Source organism: Narcine bancroftii, chromosome 2 (genome assembly GCF_036971445.1).
Source record: "Narcine bancroftii isolate sNarBan1 chromosome 2, sNarBan1.hap1, whole genome shotgun sequence".
Classification (NCBI taxonomy): Eukaryota; Metazoa; Chordata; class Chondrichthyes; order Torpediniformes; family Narcinidae; genus Narcine; species Narcine bancroftii.
The window spans coordinates 96,374,997-96,393,187 of NC_091470.1; the positions used below are offsets into that span (position 1 = coordinate 96,374,997).

The 18,191-nt window shown below is 50.3% G+C and overlaps 1 protein-coding gene across 2 annotated transcripts in view; it reads left to right on the forward strand.

Moving 5' to 3' along the window:
- The first annotated feature begins 255 nt into the window (after positions 1-255).
- The window catches only part of LOC138753933 (transcription factor 7-like 2), a 34,099-nt gene continuing 16,163 nt past the window's right edge, over positions 256-18,191 (forward strand). For both annotated transcript variants that reach the window (XM_069917526.1, XM_069917527.1), the window contains exons 1-7: positions 256-417; positions 512-572; positions 1,397-1,497; positions 8,195-8,272; positions 9,656-9,788; positions 9,871-9,973; positions 14,025-14,111. In XM_069917526.1, the coding sequence (XP_069773627.1) occupies positions 256-417; positions 512-572; positions 1,397-1,497; positions 8,195-8,272; positions 9,656-9,788; positions 9,871-9,973; positions 14,025-14,111 (725 nt within the window). The remainder of the gene's footprint in view (positions 418-511; positions 573-1,396; positions 1,498-8,194; positions 8,273-9,655; positions 9,789-9,870; positions 9,974-14,024; positions 14,112-18,191) is intronic.

Sequence of the window (18,191 nt, forward strand, 5' to 3'; positions counted from 1 at the left end):
TTTTACTGCTGCAAAGTTGGTGGAAGTTTGCAGAGTGTGCACTGTTTTCTGGGGAAGTCGCCAGCCCACTGTGCATGCACATCCCTGAGTAAAGACCACGGAGCAGTTCCTGGGGGCGATGCTCCCTGAAGGAGACGGGGCTTCAGGGGGCGGGGATTCGGGGAGGAGGCGGGGCCACGGGCAGGCCCCGGCCAATGATTGGCGGCGGGGGCCCAGAGGCAGCTGGCAGTCAGAGCGGGGGGAGCGGGCGGGAAGATGCCGCTGAGCGGCGGCGGGGAGCTGGGGGCGAGCGACGAGCTGATCCGCTTCAAGGACGAGGGCGAGCAGGAGGGCGAGCGGGACTTGGCCGAGGTCAAATCGTCGCTGCTGCGGGAGACCGAGGGGCCGGAGAACGGCGGCCGGCCGCCCGGGACCCAGGTGAGTCGTGGAGCCCCGGCCGCCCCCCCCCCTCTCCCTCCCTCCCCCTCCCGGGCTCCCGACCCGCACTGACCCGGCCTCTCGTGTGTTGCAGGCGGAGCGCAGAGCCGAGCCCAAGGGGTTGGTGGGGAAGCGCCGGGAGCGAGAGGACGAGGGTGAGTGAGTCTGATCCCCTCCGCTGGATGGTGGTCTCACCTCGCCACTGGACCCCCTCCACTGGATCCTCGTCTCTCCCTCCACTGGATTGTCGTCCTCCACTCGTCTCCTTCCCCCACTGGATCCTCGTGCCCCTCCACTGGTCTCCTCCCCCCCACTGGACCACCTCTTCCCCCTCCACTAGATCCCCGATTGCCCCCTCCCCTGGATCCCGTCTTCCCCGCCACTAGATCGCTGACCTCCACTGGATGGCCGATTCCCTTCACTGGATCCCCACCCCCATCCACTGGACACCTGCCCCCTCCACAGCATCCTCGCCGACCTCTACTGCCGATCCACGGCTTCCATCTCCACTGCACTCCTGTCTCCCCCGCCACCAGATCACCACCTCCCGCACTGGATGGCTGCCCCCCGCCAATGGATCGCTCTCACCCCTGCTTCACTGGATACATCGCCCCCTCCACTGGATCCCTCTCCCAACCGAGTGAATCCTGCTCCACCCACGGGATCACCACCCCTCTGTTGGATCGTTGTCTCCCCACCACTGGATCACTGTCCTCTACACTGGATCCCTGGACCTCTCCATGAGTTCAATCCCGCCACTGGATCCCTGCCCCTTCCACTAAATCCCTTATACCTCCACTAGATCACGGTCTCTCCCCCCCCCCCACTCGATCTCTCCCTCCCCTCCACGATCGCTGAATTCCCCTCGACTCGGTCCCTCTCTCCGACTGGATCCCCCTTCACTGGATCTGTGACCCCCTTTCCCCGACCTCTGTCTCCCCACTGACTGTCGCCGATCGCCGCCTTTCTCCCCCTGCAGTCCAGGGCCGAGATGGAGGGCTGTTCCCGGCCGCCACCTTCCCGCTGCTGCTGATCCCGGAGCTGCCGGTGCCCCAAGGCCTGTCCGCGGGGCCGCGCACGGTGAGTGCCGAAACTTCGGCAAACTTTCCCCAACTTTCCGCGCGCCTCCCTCGGCGGCTCTGTGTGCCTATCGGTGTCTGTGTGCGTGTGTGTGAGTGAGTGAGTGTGTGTGTGTGTGTGTGTGATTTGTATATGTCTGTGAGTGTGTATATGAGAGAAAGTGTGTGTGTGTGTGTGTGTCTTTTCAGTAGCCGGATCTCTCCCTGCCTCATTCTCCCATCGCAATCGACCCACCCCAAGCTGGGCCTCACAGCCTTTTGTTCTGGACCTCAGCTGCACCCCCTCCTCCCGCCCCACCTCTCCCTCCTTGGCCCCCCTGCCTCCACGCCTCTGACTCCCCCCCTCCTCCCCATTCCCCGCCGCTCTGAACAAATTGCAACGTTTGTGAAAAGGGCCTCGGGGTGAATTTTCTCCTGGCGTTAGTGGGAAACAAACTGGTCAGCACTGGGTTCAGGGGCTTGTGACTGAAGTTGGAGGATTCTGGACATCTGCTGCTGCTCTGACGTTCACTGACTTGCCATGATTTGACAAAGTTTCTCACCAAGTGGCAAGGAGCAGTTAGAACGGTTGGTTTGAAAACTTGGGGTGGGCAGTTTGTGGACTGGAGAAGGCAGAGGCAGGGAGGAGCAAGATCACAAGGTGGGGGTGACTTGGATAGGGGATGATTCTTCTGTGAGTTCAGGGTGTGAGCAAATTCAGTAAAACAAATTACAACACAGTACAGCCTCTTCGGCCCTCGATGTTGGGTCTACCTATATATAAACCCTCCCTACCCCGTAACCCTCTATTTTTCTTTCATCCGTCTGTTTGTCTAAATGTCTCTAAATGCCCCCAATGTTTCAGCCTCCACCACCATCTCTGGCAAGGCATTCCAGGCCCCCACAACTCTCTAAAAATCTTGCCGCCAATGTCTCTCCTAAACTTGTCCCCTGGTGTTTGCTGATCCTGCCCTGGGGAAAAGGTGCTGGCTGGTCACCTAATCTCTGCCTCTCAGAATCTTGTAGACCTCTATTGAGTCTCCTCTCATCCTTCTTTGCTCCAAAGAGAAAAGTCCAAGCTCTGCTAACCTTGCCCCATTAAACTTCTTTTCTAAACCAGGTAACATCCTGGTAAATCTCCTCTGCACCCTTTCCTTAGCTTCCACATCCTTCCTATAATGAGGTGGCCAGAACTGAACACAATATTCCAAGTGTGGTCTCACCACAGATTTGAAGAGTTGCAACATGACCTCTCTACTCTTGAACTCAATCCCCAACTTATAAAGCCCAGCATCCCATAGGCTTTCTTAACTCTCCTATCAACCTGTGCAGCGACCTTGAGAGATGTATGGATTTGACCATGTCCTTTTATACCTTTGTTTGGTTATTCTCTAGAAGAGAGGATTTCCTTCAATTCAACTCTAAAAAGAAGAGTAGCTTTGACTTCATTGATGGCCAGACAAGCGATTTTGATACAATGGAAAGTCAGCACCAACTTGAATGCTCTGGATTTTATGTCTTGCTTGAGTTGGGAGAAAATTAGATCCAATGTTAAAGAAATCAAGGTTGAATTGGACAAGATCTGGGGCCGTTGATGGACGATGATCATCATTTGATGACTTAAGCCGGGGGGGGGGGGGGGGGCTCTGGGGGCTTCCGTCCGAGAGCCAAGACTCGATTCTTTACCATTTATTTCCTGGTGACTAGGAGATATTATGGAAAGGCCATATAATTAATTATTATCTAAACTATATATAATATGTGGTTTGTGTGTGTGAGATAGATAGATAGATACATATGTATATAGTTGTATTAAATTTTTTTTTAATTTAAAAGAAAAAAAGAGATGTATGGATTTGGGCCCCAAGGTCCCTCTGTTCCACTGTTAACCATGTACTCTGCCTTCAATTAACAACACAACGTTGGAGAAACTTGGCAGGTCAAACAGTGTCCTTTATGCAGCAAAGGTAAAAATACAGAACCAAAGTTTCGGGCTTGAACCATTCATCAAGGTGTGGAAAAAAGTCAACAGGCATCCGATTAAAAGAGTAGGGGGGGAGGAAGTGTGGTCGCAAAGGCAGGAGGTGATAGGTGGAGAAGGGAGGGGAACAGCGGCGATCAAGGGGAGAAGGGATGGCTGCGTGAAGGGCGAGAGGGAGGGAGGAGAATTGTAAAGGGGAGGGGGAAGGGGAGAACAGGTTGGCAGAAACCTGGAGAGAGTCCAGACAGAAAATCAGGTGTTGTTCCATCAATTTGCAGTGGTCTGAGGGGTTAATACACAAGGCCATGGACAGACATGTGAGTGTGGGACTGTGACACAGAACTGTCATGGTTGGATACTGGGAGTTCCCTGTCACTGGTTCAGACAGAGCAAATGTGCTCAGTGAAGCGATCTCCCAATCTGCTCCAATGTCGAGATGGCCATAAAGGGAGCACTAGATGCAGTAAATTAGTCCTGTGGGGACACAAATGAAGTGTGGCTTCACTTGAAAGACTTGTTTTGGGCCCTGGAGGGAGGAGGTGCGGGCGCAAGTGTGGCCACAAGGGAAGGTGCCATAGCGGGTGGGCGATTGGTGGGGAGGGATGAGTGCACATTTGAGTGGGGAGGGAGTCACAGAGGGAGCGGTCCCTTTGGAAGGCAGAGAGGGGAAAATGTGTCTGGTAGTGGGATCCTGTTGATAAGTGCTGGAAATTTTGGAGTATAATGTTTTGCGCATGAAGGCTTGTGGGGTGGTAGGTGAGGATAAAGGGGATTCTATTTTGTTGCATCTGGGGGCAGAGGGGGTGGAAATAGAGATGTGAGTGAGGGCTGAGTTGATGGTGTGGAGGGGAAGCCATATTTGTGGAAGTAGGCAGGCATTTTGGAAGATCTGGACCAGAAGACCTCCTCTTGGGGACAGATGTGGTGGAGACAGAGATATTGAAAGAAGGGAATAGAATCCTTGCAGGGGACAGGGTGTGAGGAGGTGTAGTCAAGGTAGTTGTGAGAGTTAGAGGGTTTGTACTCTATGTTGGTGGAAACTTGTCTCCAGAGATGGAGACTGAGAGATCCAGGAAGGGGAGAGTATTGCTGAGATGGACCAGTTGAGTTTGAGGTCGTGGTGGAAGTTGGCCGCAAAATGGATGAAGTTGGCAAGCTCATTGCGGTGCATGGGGCAATCTTGATGTAGTCATTGGTATACTGGAGGAAGAGTTGAGGGGTCTTGTCTGTGTTTTTACCTTCTATCCAAGATACACAAACTTAACCATTGTTTCTGCCTGTTCTTGCCCCACCGAACTAGTTTCATCTTACCATGACTCTATCTTCCCTACCCCCAACACCGGTCCAATCCCTCCCCATCCACATATGCGATATCTCACATTCCTTCCATCAATTCAGTGACTTCAAATTCTGAACTGGACCACCTCCTCTTCATGATGGACGTCCAATCCCATTATACCTCCATTCCCTACTTAGGCTCTTTCTGGACCAGAGACCTGACCAGTCACTCTCTACCACTACCCTCCTCTGCCTGGCAGAACTTGTCCTCACTTTAAACACCTTCTCCTTTAACTCATTCCACTTTCTTCAAATCAAAGGAGCAGGTGTGGGTAGCCACATGGGTCTCAGCTACATCTGCCTATTTGTGGGTTTTGTGGAACAATCCATGCTGCAAACCTGCACAGACAAGACCCCCCTCAACTCTTCATCCGCTATATCAACGACAACATCGAGGCTGCCTCATGCACCCACGATAAGCTTGTCAACTTCATCCACTTCTTGGCCAACTTCCACCCCAATCTCAAACTCATCTGGTCCATCTCCAATAACGCTCTCCCCTTCCTGGATCTCTCTGTCTCCATTTCGGGAGACAAAATTTTCCACAGACTTATACTACAAGCCTTCCAACTCCCACAACTACCTGGACTACACGTCCTTACACCCTGTCTCCTGCAAGGATTCCATTCCCTTCTCTCAATTTCTCTGGCTTTGCCTCATCTGTTTCCAAGATGACGTCTTCCTCAGTCCAGATCTTCTGAAATCTCTGTCTTCTCCAACAAAAAAGGCTTCCCCTCCACCACCATCAATCAACTGAGCCCTCACCTGCATGTCCATTTCCCGCTCATCTGCCCTGAACCTTGATGCAACAAACATAGAATTCCTCACCTACCACCCCATCAGCCTCTGGATCCAACAATTATCCTCCAGAATTTCCAGCACTTAACTACAGGATCCCACCACCTGAGACATCTTCCCTTCTCTTCCCCATTCTGCCTTCCATAGGGACCACTCCCTCTGTGACTCCCTCATACATCCTTTCCCACCCTCCCCTCCCTCCGGTCACCTTCCATTGTGGCTGCAGAAGGTGCCACACTTGCGCCCACAGCTCCTTTTTCCCATGGTCCAGGGCCCGAAACAGGCCTTTCAGGTGAAGCAACACTTCACGTGTGTATCCGAAGGACTGATTTACTGCATCCGGTGCTCCCTTTGTAACCTTCTCTACATTGGAGAGACTGGGTGCAGACTGGGAGATCGCTTCGCCAAGCACCTTCACTCCGTCAACACCAGAGACAGAGACCTCCCTGTAGCCACCCATTTCCCACACTCACACATCTGTCCATGGCTCATCCCACCAAGACCACCCACAAATTGGAGGAACAACGCCTGATTTTCCTTCTGGCTCTCCAGCCAGATGGCTTTAACATCGACTTTTCCAGTTTCTGCCAACATGCTCTCCTCTCCACCACCCCCTTCCTTTCCCCTCCCCCTGTCCAATTCTCCCTTCCCTCCCCCTTTCACCTAGCCATCCCTCCTCCCCTTGGTATCTGCTGTCCCTTCCCTTCTCCACCTATCACCTCCTGCCTTTGCGATTTCCCACCCCCCCCCCCCCCCCCACCCCCAACTCCTTTGTTCGGATGCTTGCCAACATTTTTCCATACCTTGATAGAGGGCACAACCCTGAAATGTTGGTTTTGTATTTTTACCGTTGCTGTATAAAGGACACCGTTTGACCAGCTGAGTTTCTCCAGCGTTGTGGTTTAGTTTAGGGTCACATTGTACACAAGGAGATTAAAAAGGGATTGGTGGGGAGAGTTTTCTTCTACAGAGGATGATTGAGAACTGGAAACTCCCTGTGTCTACAGATTTTCATGTTTTACTTTTTACTCTGCCTTCGTTTCTCCTACCAAAATGCATCTCCTCACACTCAGTATTGAACTCCCGTCTGCCACTTTTCCACTCAACTCTGCATCCTGTCTATATTCTATGATAACCTTCAATGCTATCCACCACTCTCCCAACTCATGACAAACCCATTGAGGATGGAGAAAGAGTTAGGTCCGTGGTGGTACAAACAGCCCTTGAACCCACCTTCTCCTGACTTGTTTGTCCAGGTCCTCTCAGCCCATCGTATCTGTGTTAAGCCTGTAACCCTCAGGGGTTTCCCTCTTTCAGAGCCTGTCTAAATACCTCCTGAATGTCGTGGTGGATTTGATTTAATCACCTGCGAGTTTCCAGTTCTCAATCATCCTCTGTAGAAGAAAACTCTCCCCTCCGATCCCTTTAAAATCTCCTTGCGTACAACGTGACCCTAAACTTAAACTCCTCTCCTTAACCCTGTACCCTCCTCCCCCAACATGGGACAAAGATCCTGACCCTAGTCATGTTATACACATTCTATCTAAAGAGGTGGGGGTGTTGGGAGTGATTGAGGTGTGGGGTTACAGTAGGGGCAGGTGTGGGGAATAGAGAGGACCCCTGCCATCCTGCTTACAGTATCTTTCAGCTGCGCCCATCGGGGGAGAGATACAGGAGGATCAGAGCCAGCACCTCTAGGCTGAGGAACAGCTTCTTCCCACAGGCAGTGAGAATGCTGAACGACCAAAGGAACTGCTCATACTTACCATCTGAGATTCTACTTTTATAGGGATATTTACTTTTATAGATGTATATTCTCCTACATACAGTATGTATTGCATGCCTGTATGTGTGAGTTATGTCTGGATGTGTCTGCATGTTTTGCACTGAGGACTGGAGAACGCTATTTCATCGGGTTGTACTTTTGCAATCAGGTGACAATAAATTTGAATTTGAATGTAGTAGGATCATGGTATGGGGTTTGGGCCTGAATTATTCACAGGGATAACCTGGTCAGAGGGATGTTACGGGATGGGAAGGTGGGTGGAAATGTCTATGAGGCTAAGGTTCTTCAACTATTTCCAATGAGGGGTTATGAGGTTCGCTCAGGAGCGTGATGTGATGGGTGCAGTGAAGTCTGTTGCGTGGTTTCACCCTCTTGAGAAGAGAGCGCTGTTGCAGCACCAGCGACTGGGGATTTGAATCCGGCGCTGTCTGTAAGGTGTTTGTACGTTCTCCCCGTGGGTTTCCTCCCATGTTCCATTGACATTCAGTGTGTAATTGGACATGCTTGTCGGCTGGAACCTCAATACAAGTGGGAAGTGGGATTCTGTGCATAATCCTGAAAAATTGCATTTTTGAAATTAAATGTAGACATATAGCATGGTAACAGGCCCTTTCAGCTCACGAGTCCATGCCATCCTATTCACCTACAACCCCCGGTACGTTTTGAAGGGTGGGAGAAAACTGGAGCCTTCGGGGAAAACATACAAACTCCTTTCAGACAGCATGGGATTCGAACCCCGGTCCCGATCGCTGGCGCTGTAACAGCATTGCGCTGACCGCTAGGCTAACATTTTATTCAATCTTCAATTTCCTGCAGTACCTGCACATGAGATGGCCCCTGTTGGACATTCAGCCGACAGGCTCACTGAAAGACTCCCCATCTCCTGTGCACGTTGTGAGTATGATGGGAGTTACCTGGAGCAGTGTTGGCATTGGCCTCTCTGGAGAGAGGTGGGGAAGGGGGCAGGGTGAGGGGGGAAGGGGGCAGGGTGAGGGGGGAAGGGGGCAGGGTGAGGGGGGAAGGGAGCTGTGAGACTGTGTCATCGCTGCTGTGCTCTTTCGTCTTGAGGCTCTCACAGGTAACAGTTTGGTTGGACCAGACTCAGTCCGACCCAATCAAGAGGAGGAGGGTGGCCTTGGGAAGGGGGAAGGGTGGGGGCAGCTCAGATTCTCCAGAATACAAACAGTGCCGATTCCTTTGGGAAAATAGCTGGCTGAACCCTTTGTAGATCTCGCGCTCTCATTACTTGCCTCTTATCCAGACATGTCTTGTTTACCCCACGCTCTGCAGAATTCGGTGCTTTGTCAGTTCATGTGTTCATCTAGATCCTTCCTGGTCACCTCTGCCTCCCCCACCACATTGTGTCCCTGATTCCACCAGCCTTTGGCTGAAAAGAATCTTCCTCGGATCTTCTCCAAATGGTCCTTTGCGTGAGCTACTTTTCCCTATACCTGATGCCCTCTGGCTGAGGGACTCCAGAACATGTGTGTGGAACCATGAAGGTGGAGCCCATGGTTCAGGTGATGTCAAGGCACTCCACTCCCTCCATCACCTGAGATGCCGGCGAAGCTGATAATCAATAGATGTGTGAACCAGGAGCAGTAATTGGCCATTCTGCTTTTCTATTCTGCTGCACCATTCAATAAGATCATGGCTGATTTGAAAGTAACTCCAACTCTGTGTTCCTATCTACCCACAGTATCTCTTATTCCTTGCTTCTATAACTTGACCTATGCATTCTAATTTTGGGTTCCCTACCTTGACCAAATGACCAGATACCTGAACAAATGCCTTCTGGAAGTCCAGACATGGTATATCCACCAATTCACCCTTTTTAATTTAAGTAATAAATTCTATTCATTAAAATAAAGCCAGATGCAAGATAACAGTTTAATTCACGTACTACTGCCTTGCTTTTCAGAAATACTTTCCCAGACCCCTCCTATCTAATAGGGTCAACATTCAACTTTTAAAAATATCCATAGAAACATCTGCCTGTTTTTACCCTGTACCCCAGTGTTTCCTTCCTTGCGAATCTTTCATTCCTTGCTTGCAAATCATTTTTTACTACTTTTTGGGTTCTGCCCAAGCTTCCGACTTCCCTCCTGTCTTTGTGTTTGACATGATCTTCATGTTCCCTGAATTCTGAGAGAGTAGGGTGGGGCGGAGGGTGAGTGATGGAGGTGATTTGGGGGGGTGGGGGGAGTGCAGATTCTGGTGGTTGGACTGGCAGGGAGATTTTGCCGACCATTTTCTGTCTGTCTCCGTCTCCCACAGGCCGCTGGTTTGCCACTGGTGCAGCATCCTCACCAGATGCACCCCCTTACTCCACTTGTCACCTACGGCAATGAGCACTTCTCACCGGGAAACTCCTCCCCTCATATGTCCCCGGACCTCGATCCCAAAACCGGTGAGTCATCTGTTCTGTCTCCAGTCGTTGCGTTGTTCCTGGCCACCATCTGATTTTCCTCCCCTCTCTCTTGTTCTTGTAGGCCTTCCTCGGGTTCGACACCCATCAGAGCTCACTGCTTTCTACCCACTGTCTCCAGGCACCGTGGGACAGATTGCCCACCCTCTCAGCTGGGTGGTGCCACCGTAAGATCCTTTGCTGCTTCCTGTCTCTTCGGCTTGTACACCTGCTTCCTCGAGCCCGAGCCCCACTCCTGTCTGGTTTCCCAGGTGCTCCAGTTCCATATGGGCGGCACGGTTAATGTGACACTGTTACAGTGCTAATGACCGGGGTTTGAATCCACCACAGTATGGAAGGAGTTTGTATGTTCTCCCTGTGTCAGTGTGGGTTTCCTCTGGGTGCTCTTGTTTCCTCCCACCTTCCAAAGAGTTCCAGGGGTTGTAGGTGAATTGGGTGGCACGGGTTCATGGGCCAGAAGGGCTTGATACCGTACTATATGTATGTGTCGAAATGTCTTACCCCACACGTTCCAAAATCATGTGGACTGCTTGATGGGGTGCCCATTGTAAATGATCCCTGGTGAGAATTATGGGCATGGGAGAGGGAATGTTGGAGGGAAATGAGTGGGGAATGGGGTTAATGGGCATACTCTGTCTGCATTATCTCGACAAGCCGAATTACCGGTATATGGAGGTTTATATAAAACATGCACCCATCACTGAGTGTTCATGGGTCATCGCTGGTATCTCCCATTGTGTCAGCATACCCCGGCCCACATCCCAGGAAACGATGTAGCACTCACTCATCTGAGTTAGGGGTCAGTAGACTCTGGACCCACAAGGCCAGATTCCCAGTGCACTTCTGAGGGAGACCCGTGCTGCTGGAGGAGGGTGAGGGAGTCCCTGCAGTGCTGGTGGGGATGAGGGATCCTCAAGCAGTACTGGAGAGGGTGAAGATCCACACAGCATTGGGGGGGAAGGTGATGAAACACCCTTGGGTGTTTGGAGAGTGTCAGAGCACCCCTGAGTTTTGGAAGGGTGAGGGAGCCCCTCAGCACTGAAGGGGGTAAAGGTGAGAGAGCACTCCAGCATTGGGGGTGAGGGTGAGGGAGCACTCCAGCATTGGGGGGGAGGGTGAGGGAGCACTCCAGCATTGGGGGGGGAGGGTGAGGGAGCACTCCAGCATTGGGGGGGAGGGTGAGGGAGCACTCCAGCATTGGGGGGGAGGGTGAGGGAGCACTCCAGCATTGGGGGGGAGGGTGAGGGAGCACTCCAGCATTGGGGGGGAGGGTGAGGGAGCACTCCAGCATTGGGGGGGAGGGTGAGGGAGCACTCCAGCATTGGGGGGGAGGGTGAGGGAGCACTCCAGCATTGGGGGAAGGTGAGGGAACACCCCAGTGTTGGGAGGAGGGTGAGGGAGCTCTCCATCTTTGGGGGGGGAAGGGTGAGGGAGCACTCCAGCATTGGGGGAAGTTGATGGAACACCCCAGTGTTGGGAGGTGAGGGAGCTCTCCAGCTTTGGGGGTGAGGGTGAGGGAGCACTGTTGGAGCCCTCCCCTATGTAGTGGAACCTGTTTTTAGATTATGGAAGCTCTATCTTTAACTTTCCGTGGGTGTACATACAGAATCAAGTGCATCTGGAAATCGATGAAGGTGTTTTCTCTGATGAGATGGGATCACTCATTGATGTAACCTAATTGTGATCATCGTATTATTTATTGGAACTTGCCCTTTTAAATTAGTTGCTCTATTTCCTCGCAGACGGAAGCTGTTTGAGCTTTGTCTACCGGGAAACACATTCATGGATTTTTCTCTAAATCAGATCAGATATTATTTACAGTAAAAGTCCTAAAATCCGGTCTACTCAGGGATTGGGTCGGGCAGGATTTTCCAGATTCTCAGGCAGTACATTTGTGGTGTTAACGCATGCACGCAATGTCCTCATGCAATGCCCGCCCGTATGCACGCAAGCTCACAAAAGCTGAGAGTCGTTGAGAAATCCAGATTCTTGGTTGGACCGGATTTCTAACATCCGGATTTTTGGACTTTTACTGCATTGTCATGTAATAAAATAGAAAAGTAATATTACCCAAATTGCCTCTAGGCTGCTGTAAGGCAGACAAAGATTGGCCATTAGCATTGCCTGGCACCCCTTACAGTCAGTGAAAGAGAAGCAAAAGAGAGAATCCCCTCAGAGTCACTGAGCGTCCATGATTCGCCTCCAGCCCCCGCAGCCCCAGACTCCAGTTCAGTTCAAACCTTCAGGAATCTGAGCCCAGATGCAAACCTTGGACGCAATGGGGAAGCTTTCAGGGCCCTTTGGGAGCCTTACCCTTAGCATCCTGGTTCCAATGCCTGCCAGTTGTGGCCCATGTGGGTTCTTTGCTCACAAGTTGCCAGCCGTTTGTGGCTTGGTATGTGTCCTTCAGCCATAGAGCCCTTCGCTGGTCTGCCAACATGGTTACCATCCTAGGGTCGTCTCCTCGAATTCTCCTTCTCGATGTGGGGGGGCGGGTGTTCTCCCCGTTACTCGTGCCCTGCTCCCCTGGAGTCTACAACCCCTCGTGGCCTCTGCCGAGCACAGGCACTGCCATCTTGGGCGCCCAATGGACCTCCTGTCAATCCACCTTTATTCCTCAATTCTTCATGTTTTAAAATCCAATGGTTTCTGTTCTCAACAGATGATTGTGGTGGAGGAGAGAAAGATAAAGGTTCATGACTCTGACCAAAAGAAATTCCTCAGCCCATCCTCCCAGCCCCCAACCTTCATTCTGATCCTCCACCTTCCCTTCCTGGCACATCAAAATGCTTTGATGAACTCCAGAGGTATAACCTTCAGGAGCCTGACCCTGTATCTGACGCATGCTGGGCTGTGCGTTGGGTGTGTGAGACTGGACAGTGTAGAAGGAGCTTCACTCTGTGTCTAAGTGCCATCCCTGCCCTGGGAGTGTGTGAAGGGCTGGTGCAGAGTGAGGTACCTGACCTAACTTGTCCGTGTCCTGGGAGCATTTTACAGGACAGTGGAGAGGGGGCTTCATGGTATCTAGTCTGTAGTGTCTGGGAGCGTTTGATTGTAAAGAGGAGAGCACCTTCCAGTTTGGGAGCTGTCATTTTGAAGCCAGCATCTGGGAGATTCCGAGGATGAGGAGACATAATGATTGAATGGCCAGAGTGGTCTAGTGAGTGAGTGATGGACCCCGGAGCTGTTCCCGTGAAGTGTGGAGCTGAACATTTAAACTTTTTTAAATTTAGACATTCTGCGTGGTTGCAGACCCTTTTGACCCAAGAACTCATGGCACCCAATTACACCCAGTTGATCTACACTCCCGGAACATTTTTGAATAGTGGGAGGAAGCCAGAGGAAACCCAGTAGACATGGGGAGAAGGTACAAACTCCCTACAGACAGCGCGTGTTTCGGACCTGTTGTGCTAACCATCACACTAATCAGGCCATTGTAGGATCTGCACTGTTGTCTTGCCCCAGGACCAGGCAGTGTGTTCCTTGGAAGGGATGGGTCAGGTGTTCAGTAGTGGAACCTGGGAGAGGGGCTGAAGGTTACCATCCAAGATTCACTTTATTTGTCATGCACTGAAACACTGTCATATTACACGAAATTGCTTTTGTCTGCCTTAAGGTAGTCCGATTCACTGTCGGCAGAAATTGCCTGAAGCGCCTCTTACAGTTGGAGCAAAAGAGAGATCCCCAGAATCACCTCAAGTCCATTGATTCGACTCCAGCTGTGAGCCAGTCCACAGAGCCAGTCCAAACCATCGGCGACCTTGAGCTCCAGATCCGAACCTCCAACACGATCAGGAACCCTTCGGCACCCTCTCGCATCCTGGTTCTGACACCTGATCCCCCTCCTGATGGTTTCGAGCCAGTCTCCAGCAGTCTGCTGCATGCGTGAGGCTTTCGGCCGCAGAGTCCCTCACTGGTCCGCCACTGTGGTGACTGTCTCGTGGGTCATCTCCTTTGCTTCTCCTTCTCAGACCGGGAAGTGATCTCCCCATTTTCTGGTGCTTTGCTCCCCTAGAATCTGCAACCCCTCGTGGCTGCTGCTGGATTGTAGGCTCCGGCATCTTGGGCACAGACCCCGCGGTCGCGGAATTTTAGTGTCTTATTTGTGGCGAGGGTGAGGGCCAAGAGGTCTGTTGTAATTTTACGATGCAGTTTTCTGTCTGTTGGACTTTCTTGCTTGTAATTTGTTTATTTTTCACTCTGATTGTTGTATCACAGACCAAGTCCCCCTCTCTACTCGATGTTAGCCTCAGGCTTTAGACCGTCCTACCATACAACGCTGGCTGCCAACGCCTCTGTGGCCAGGTGGGTGATACTCCTGGATGTCTGGGTCTGCTACTGGCCCGAGCAAGGGTCCAACTGTGGCACCTTGGGTGCACCGAGGGGGAACACTGGGTGCTTGCAGAATGTTGCAGGGTGAGTGGTGGGTTGAGTGAATTGTGGCAGTTGCACTTTGCCCAAGGAGTGCAATTCTCACTGCTCATCTGTGTGGAGAGGGATAGGGGCCTGCTCAATGCCCCCCCCCCCCCCCCACCAACTGTACCAAGGGATTGATGGTGCAAGGAACAAGGGGTTCGCTGTATTGCTGTCTGCTCTTAGTACCGGGAGAAGCCAGGGCAAGGAGTCGCAGGATGTAAGGGTCAGCGGTCCATGCGATCAATGAATGGGAATCCACAAACCTGGTGAGGGTGTGGTACAGCTCACTGCAGGCAAAGATGGTGCAGCAAACAGCATCAGGTTGGTACCTGGGTTCATTTGTAGAACAATGGGGTGAGAGTAGAGAAATGGGATTAATGGGATTATTTTTCCAAGGAATGGTTCTGAAGTCCCTTCTGTGCCCAGGGGCTTCCATTGTCTGGTTCAGATTCATCAATGATGACCTCTGAGATAATGATGTTGAGCGTTTAAAACCATAGATCATTATGCACAGAAATAGGCCCCTTTGGCCCTTCTAGTCTATGCGAACCATTTTTTTTCCCTGGTCCCACTGACCTGCACCCAGACAATAGCCCTCCATATTCATCCCATCCATGTACCTGTCCAAATTCTTTGTAAATGTTAAAATTGAGCCCACATTCACCTCTTCAGCTGGAAGCTCGTTCCACATCCCCACCACTCCTGTGTGAAGGAAGTTCCCCCTCATATTCCCCCAAACTTTTCCCCTTTCACTCTTAACCCATGTCCTCTGGTTTGTATCTCACCCACCCCCAATGGAAAAGCCTACCTACATTTACTCTGTCTATCTCCCTCATAATTTTAAATACCTCCATCAAATTGCCCCTCATTCTTCTATGATCCAGGGAATAAAGTCCTATAACTCAGTCCCTGAAGTCTGGGAGATGTCCTTGTAAATCTTCTGCCCTCTTTCTGTCTTATTAATACCTTTCCTGTAATTAGATGACTAAAACTGCACACAATACTCCAAATTTGACCTCACTAATGTCTTATACAACTTTACCATTACATCCCAACTCCTATATTCAACACTTTAATTTATGAAGGCCAAGATGCCAAAAGCTCTCTTTGCAACCCTATCCACCTGTGAAGCCTCTATCAGGGAATTATGCACCTGCATTCCCACACTCTGTTCTACCATTTACCATATATGTCCTTTCTTGGTTTGTTCTTCTAAAATACAGCATTCACACTTGCCAGATCCCTCTGCAAGCTTTGAAAACCTTCGCTGTCCACAACACCTCCAATCTTTGTGTCATCTGCAAACTTGCTGATCCAATTTACCACATAATTATCCAGATCATTGATATAAATGACAAACAACAATGGTCCCAGCACCGATCCCTGAAGCACACCACTAGTCTCAGACCTCAATCATCCACCACTACTCTCTGGCTTCTCCCGTCACCCATTGTCGAATCCAGTTCACTACTTCACCATGAATACCGAGCGTCTGAACCTTCCTGACTAACCTCCCACGTGGGACCATGTCAAAGTCCTTACTAAAGTCCATCTAGACAGGAGCAGCATTATGCTGTTTAAAGTCAAGCCTCACTACCTGGCATTTGTGTAGAACAAAGGTGGCTTGCAATTCAAGTCGGCAACTTTTTAGTCCACAGGAGATTTTCTGTCTTTATTTGAGTCAGTCACAATTGAAACATTTTTTTGATGGAATGACTGCTTGTGAACAAGAATGCAATGGATGAGGCATAAGTGGGTTTCCGTCAGTGTTCATCATGTTCTTCTGGGAGACTCTGGGCTATATTTAAATCCTGAGATGTTAAAGGTAAATAGCTGGCCTAGTTAGGAAATAGGTGAATCAGTTGTGGATCAATTATATTGGATGTGTGCTAGTGTTGGAAAGGATCTTTGTTGTTCAAGGCCCTTCGCTAGTCAATGTATATTTTCTGGTTTTTTTTTAATGACTCAGTGATGAGTAATGTTGACAAGCAGAGGATAAGAGTTCAGTGTTGGATGGCATGGTCAAACTGCAGGTGGATTTTAAACCATTCTTTGTATGGTGGTTCATCTCTGAGCAGAAGGGTGGAGTATTGTTTAAATAGTGAACAGCTGGGCGTAGTAGAAATCTTACAAATTATTTGCAGGTCCATGTCTAAAGATTAGGAACTTATTGTAGTGAAACACGAAAGTGCAGACGCTGTGATTGCAGTAAAAACGCACAGAAATGCTGGAGGAACTCAGCCGATCTCACAGTGTCCATTAGTGGTAAAGATAGATTACCGACATTTCAGGAATGATCCCTTCTTCAAGGCAAAAAACAGGAAGGGGTCAGGATAAAGACTGGAGAGAGAAAGGGGGAAGAATGGGAGGTGGTGGAGTTCAGACCAACAGTCAAAAGGTGTTAATTGGATATGATAAGAGGAAAGGGGAGAATTGAATTTGGCTCCGTGAAAGGAGGCAAAGGGAAAAGTGGGGGGGGGGTGGTGGGGGGGGGGAGAGAGAGAAAGGGAGGGAGGGAGGGAGAAAGAGACAGAACAAGAGGAAAGTTGACAAGGGAAGATGAAGAGGGAGGTTTATCAAACCCGAGAAATCAATTTTAATTCTCCGGTTTCCATTTATTTCTCCCCCCCCCCCCATCTTTTCTTCCTCTGATGTCTTTCCCCCAGCTCTGTCCATCTTTTTCTCTGTCTGCCACCCCCCCTCCTCTCTTTCTCTCTCTCTGTTCCTCCCTCCTTTTTCCCCCTGTCTCCTTTCCCAGAGCCAAAATCAATTCTCACCTTTCCTCTTATCATATCCAATTAATTTGGCTGTTGGACTGAACTCCTTCCCCTCCCATTTTTCCCCTTTCTCTCCCCAGTCCTTATTCAGGCACCTTCCTGTTTTTTGTTTCTACCTTGAAGAAGGGCTCAGGCCTGAAATGTAGATAATACTGAACCTGTATGTACTTGTGTAATAATCAATCCCGTGTAAAAGTCGACATTCTCCCCTTCTATTTTTGGCCATACCCGCCCATCCGAGCTCCTGATGCCCTGATTGCGGATCCTCGCCCCAGCCGCCCACCCACTGGAGCTTCCGACGCCCCAGCCACAGACTCTCCCTAGGCCCTGGCCACCCACCCATCCAAGCTCCCATCACTCTGGCAATGACAATTGAGGAGATGTTGAGTTAGGCCACTAACTCCAAGGAACTTGAGACATTCACACAAGTGAATTCCAAGGAACTTGGTGCTCTCCACTCTCTCTGCTACAGAGTTGATGTGTAGCAGAGGATGGTCATTCCTGGTCCTGATGTCCACGATCATCTTCATCTTGTCCATGTTGTTCCTCTCACACCATTTCACGAGATTTTCCACCTCTTCTCTGTCGTGAGACTCATTGTTGCTGGCGATGATGCCGACTACAGTCGTTTCCTCTACCAACTTGATGTTGCTCCTCCAATTTAGAGGTGGTCTTGGTTTGACAGTACATGAGGCCCTGGATAGACATGTCAGTGCATGAGTGGGACGTGGAATTGAAATGGATGGCCACTGTTATGTCTATGTGTTACTTGAGAAGCCTCTTAAATAAGAGATGCAAGATTCAAATAACAAAAGAGACTTTACTTACACCATCTCCAGAAACTGTTCGCACTATACATATACATACACCCCACAGTGGTGCACTATTTTTACAACAGTGAGAAAGGTATATTCTTATACGGTTAAAAAATAGTTCATATTATCCTGACTATTTAATACTGGCATCAGTGATGTGGACAGAGCAAAGGTGCTCGGCAAAGTTTGGACTAGCAGGAATCTGTGGCTGATCAGAGCCAGCCCATTCCGAAGAGAAGGAACAATTCCTTCACTCAAGGAATGATGGATGTCAGGAACATAATGAGGCAGATTTTAAACCTGAGGTTACATTGGCCAACTGGGGGGATATATAGATGTAGAAAAGGTCTGATCTCACTAAAAAGCTGCTGTAGCTC